The sequence below is a fragment of the Amblyraja radiata genome, chromosome 3 (assembly GCF_010909765.2).
Source record: "Amblyraja radiata isolate CabotCenter1 chromosome 3, sAmbRad1.1.pri, whole genome shotgun sequence".
Classification (NCBI taxonomy): Eukaryota; Metazoa; Chordata; class Chondrichthyes; order Rajiformes; family Rajidae; genus Amblyraja; species Amblyraja radiata.
The window spans coordinates 101,110,088-101,115,146 of NC_045958.1; the positions used below are offsets into that span (position 1 = coordinate 101,110,088).

General features: G+C 46.3%; 1 protein-coding gene across 4 annotated transcripts in view; it reads right to left on the reverse strand.

Moving 5' to 3' along the window:
* Positions 1-620, reverse strand: part of gak (cyclin G associated kinase) — a 129,732-nt gene extending 129,112 nt beyond the window's left edge. For 2 of the 4 annotated variants that reach the window (XM_033018426.1, XM_033018425.1), the window contains exon 1: positions 335-620. In XM_033018426.1, the coding sequence (XP_032874317.1) occupies positions 335-473 (139 nt within the window). In that variant the 5' untranslated portion in view covers positions 474-620. The remainder of the gene's footprint in view (positions 1-334) is intronic. The other 2 variants (XM_033018429.1, XM_033018428.1) reach the window with 1 other exon arrangement.
* Between the last annotated feature and the right edge of the window lie 4,439 nt (positions 621-5,059).

Sequence of the window (5,059 nt, forward strand, 5' to 3'; positions counted from 1 at the left end):
ACCCTGGGGTGCTGGAGTCTGTCTGCCTCCCCCACCCTGGGGTGCCGGGCTCAGCCTCCCGCCGGTGAAGATGCTGTAACCCAAGCCTCCCTCCATTTTGCTGGATGGCGGGGAGAGGGAGTCGGGACAGCGGGATCCCGGACAGTAGATGCCCGGGGATCGGGAGCTCGGGCACCGGGGCTGGGGGAGGCTGGAGGCCGGGGATCGCAGGCCCGGCCCCCGGGGGCTTCAGCTCCCTCTCCCCGGTCCCGGGGCCTGCGATCCCCGGCCTCCCTCCCCGACCCGACCCGACCCCGGGGACAGCGGGCTGTGGGCCGGGGCCTCTGTGTCTCACCCTCGGCGATGACCCGCTTGATCCGCAGCTTGGCCTCCCCCAGCTCCACCGTCTGCCCCACGAAGTCGCTGTGGTCGCGGCCGCCCGCCGGGCCCTGGGAGCCCGCCAGGAAGTCGATGGCCGACTGGAAGATGGACATGGCGGCGGCGGCGGCTACAGCAGCGGGGCCTGCACTCGCTCCCGGCGCTGACAACAGCAGCAGCGGCTACAGCGGCGGCGGCAACAACAGCGGGGCCGGGCGGCGGTGAAGGGTCCGGGCCCGGGGGAGGGAGGGAGGGAAGGAGCCGCTTCCGCAACAGCGTCAGCGGAGGAGGGGCCAGAGTGGGGGGGAGAGAGGGATCGTGAGAGGGAGGGTGGGAGAGAGAGATGATAGTGAGAGGGAGAGAGAGAGATGATAGTGAGTGAGAGGGAGACTGATAGTGTGAGGGAGGGGGGTGGAGTGGGGGATGGGGACAGGGAGAGAGCGCGATAGTGAGGGGGGAGAGAGGGATAGAGAGAAAGAGAAAACGATAGAGAGAGAGGGACAGAGGGAGGGGAGGAGAGCGGGGGATAGAGAGGGAGGGGAGAGAGGGATAGAGGGGAGAGTGAGAGGGATAGAGGGAGGGGAGAGGGATGAAGGAAACAGTGGGTAGGGGAGAAGAGAGATGGAGGGAGGGGAGGGTTGAAGGAAAATAGGGATGGATACTAGGATAGAAACTTACAAAATTCTTAAGGGGTTGGACAGGCTAGATGCAGGAAGATTGCTCCCGATGTTGGGGAAGTCCAGGACAAGGGGTCATGGCTTAAGGATAAGGGGGAAATCCTTTAAAACCGAGATGAGAAGAACTTTTTTCACACAGAGAGTGGTGAATCTCTGGAACTCTCTGCCACAGAGGGTAGTCGAGGCCAGTTCATTGGCTATATTTAAGAGGGAGTTAGATGTGGCCCTTGTGGCTAAAGGGATCAGAGGGTATGGAGAGAAGGCAGGTACGGGATACTGAGTTGGATGATCAGCCATGATCATATTGAATGGCGGTGCAGGCTCGAAGGGCCGAATGGCCTACTCCTGCACCTAATTTCTATGTTTCTATAGTGAGGAAGGGAGAGAGATGTGTGTGAGGGAGGAGGGATAGAGGGGGAGGGAGAAAGGTGGAGGGTAGAGGAGGGAAGGAGGATGGAGGGGTTGGAAGGAAGAGGGATGGAGAGATGGCAGGAAGAGGGATAGAGTGCAGGGTGAGGGAAGAGGGGAATGAGAGGGAAGGTGGATGGAGGAGACAAGGATGGAGGGGAGAGGGATAGAGGGAGAGGAACAGCAATTAGATGGACACATCCCCAGAACCTAATTAGATTTATCTCATGGTCATTGTGAGAGACAAGAGGGGAGATTGCAGGAGCCTTGACCAAAAACTTTACGTCTTCGAGAGCCACAGGTGAGATCCCTCTTCTCCCCTCTCCCATCAGGCAAAAGGTATAGAAGTGAGAAAGCACACGTCTCCACATTGAGGGACAGTTTCTTCCCAGCTCTTATCTGGTAACTGAATCATCCTACCACAACCAAAGAGCAGTCCTGAGCTACTATCTACCTCACTGGTGACCCTCAGACTATCCTTGATTGGACTTTGCTGCCTTTACCTTGTGCTAAAAGTGATTCCCCTTATCACGTATTTATACACTGTGAATGGCTCGATTGTAACCAAGTATTGTCTTTCTGCTGACTGGATGGCACACAACAAAAGCTTTCCTCTGTACCTCGTTACACGTGACAATAAACCCAACTGAATCTGAGAGGAGCTAATGTTGTTCCTTTATTTAAGAAGAGACATAGAGAGAATCCAGGGAATTACAGGCCAGTCAACCTCAAGTCAGTGGTGGGGCACCTACTTGAGAGGAATCTTCGGGATAGGATTTATTCCCACTTGGAAGAGAATGGGATAATTAGGGCCAATCAGCATGTATACGGCAAGTTGTGTCTCACTAACCTGCTTGAGTTTTTTGAGGAGATGATGAGGATGATCAATGAGAGGAGGACATTGGATGTTGTCTACATGGATTTTAGTAGGACATTTGATGAAGTCCCTTATGTAAAAGATTAAGATGTACGGGATTACCTGGCTATATGGATTCAGAACTGACGTACTGACAGAAGACAAGGTTGTGGTGGTAGAACAACATTCAGGCTGGAGGTCTTTGACCAGTGGAATTACATAGATACATAGACATAGACAATAGGTGCAGGAATAGGCCATTCAGCCCTTCGAGCCAGCACCGCCATCCAATATGATCATGTCTGATCACCCACAATCAGTACCCCGTTCCTTCCTTCTCCCCATACCCCTTGATTCCACTAGCCCTCAGAGCTCTTTTGAATGCATCCAATGCCGATTCCACTGAGGAAGAGAATTCCACAGATTCACAACTCTCTGGGTGAATTCTGCAGGGATATGTGCTGGGACCTCTGCTGTTTGGAATTATATATATAAATGGCTTGGATGTATGCGTAGACTGGTTGGTTCGCAAATTTGCAGATGACAGCAAGTTTGCTGGGGACTTGAGATTGATGCAGTAACTCAGCGGGTTGGGCAGTGTCTCTGGAGAGCAGGTACTCCAGATATGCTGCCTGACCCGCTGAGTTACTCCAGCACTTCAGTCTTGTTTTAATCAGTAGTCTGAGTATATGCCTACAATGCTGCTGCAGGCAAGGTTTTCAATGTACGTGTACGTTAATGCAATGATGGTCCAATTCTGTACGACCATCGTACAGTCTGTCCTCACCTTCTCCATCATGGTCTGGTTAGGATCAGCCACCAAGCACGACATCCGGAGGCTGCAGCGAATCGTCCGATCAGCTGAGAAGGTTATTGGCTGCGACCTTCCCTCTATTGACGGGCCAGGAAGCGAGTGGGTAAGATCATCTCTGACCCCTCTCTCCTTGGCCACAAACTCTTTGCATCACTTCCCTCTGGAAGGCGACTCCGGACTGTCAAAGCTGCCACAGCCAGACATAAAAACAGCTTTTTTCCACGAGTAGTAGCTCTACTCAATAACCAAAAATCTGTAGCCTCCTTTTGCTCTGGTATTTTATTTAATTCACATGTTTAATCAATAATGTTTTATTATTAATGTTTAATGTTTTATGTGTCATTCCTAACTGTCACTGTATGTCATGTTGTTACTTGTGGGCGGAGCACCGAGGCAAATTCCTCGTATGTGAATATACTTGGCCAATAAACTTATTCATTCATTTATTCATTCGTTATCATACTTATGCAATGAGAAAAAGTACAAAAATTGAGAGTACTGATCCAAGGGTCTTTGAAATATATTATTGTTCCCACCTCTATATTTTCTTGTTCCATATATGTACCAGTCTCAGCGTGAAGATGGTGCCCCTCAAATCATCTGTGATTTTTTTTTCCCTCTCACCCCTATCCCTAAAATAGTTTCAATGGTTCTTTATTATCACATGTACCAAGGGACAGCAAAATTATTATTTTTTCCATACAGTTCAGTAAGATTATTGTCACATATAAGTACAAAGTTTTCAAAATAAGGAAAATAAAAGAGAACTTCAGCGGATAGAACAGAAAATAAAATTACTAGAACTGGACAATGCAACTGACCCAACCATAAATAAACATAATAAGATAACTTTATTGAAATATAAAGTCAATAGAATACTATCGGCTAGAGTAATAAGATTATTCCAAATTACAAAACAAGCACACTTTGAATTTGGGGATAAGCCACATAAACTACTTGCGAGGCAACTGAAGCAACGAGAAAAGGAAAAAACTATTACTAAAATTAAATCGGATAAGGGTGAGTTTTTAACACTGCCTAAGGATATTAATAAGAGGTTTGCCCAATTTTATCACAATTTATATACATCTAAAATAAATACAGATGTAAGTAAAATTACAAATTTTTTAGATAATTGCAAGCTCCCAAAATTGGATAGTTTAGAACAAGAGCAATTAGGAGCACGGATTACTAATGAAGAAATAAAACAAATAATAAACTCACTGAAAAATGGGAAGACCCCAAAACCAGATGGTTTCAGTAATGAATTTTATAAAAGATTTCAGGAGTCAATTGTACCAAGATTATTCAATTTATACACGCAGGCTTATACTGAAAATAAACTACCAGAAACCCTAGCAGAAGCAACAATAACACTTATACCAAAAAAAGATAAAGATTTAGATGAACCGGGTTCTTATAGAGCTATTTCACTTCTAAATACGGATCAGAAAATTTTAGCAAAGATTCTAGCTAGAAGGCTAAATAATTATATTAACAATTTAATAAATACGGATCAAACGGGATTTATACACAAAAGACAATCATTTAATAATTTGAGAAGGCTTTTCAATATAATGTACTCTCATAATGAGGACAATGAAGATATTTCAGTTGTCACGCTGGATGCAGAGAAGGCATTTGATCAAGTAGAATGGCAGTATTTATACAAGGTACTCCAAAAATTCAATATGGGAGAGAATTTTATTAGATGGGTTAAACTACTTTACGATAGACCTACGGCAAGAATACTAACTAACAATACGCTATCTTCAAAATTTTACTTATCAAGGGGTAATAGGCAAGGGTGTGCCTTATCACCATTGCTATTAGCCCTTATGATAGAACCGTTGGCCGAAAGGATTAGAAATCACCCGAATATTCACGGATATAACACTAAGGACTCAAAGAATAAAATGTCACTATATGCTGATGATATCCTTTTAT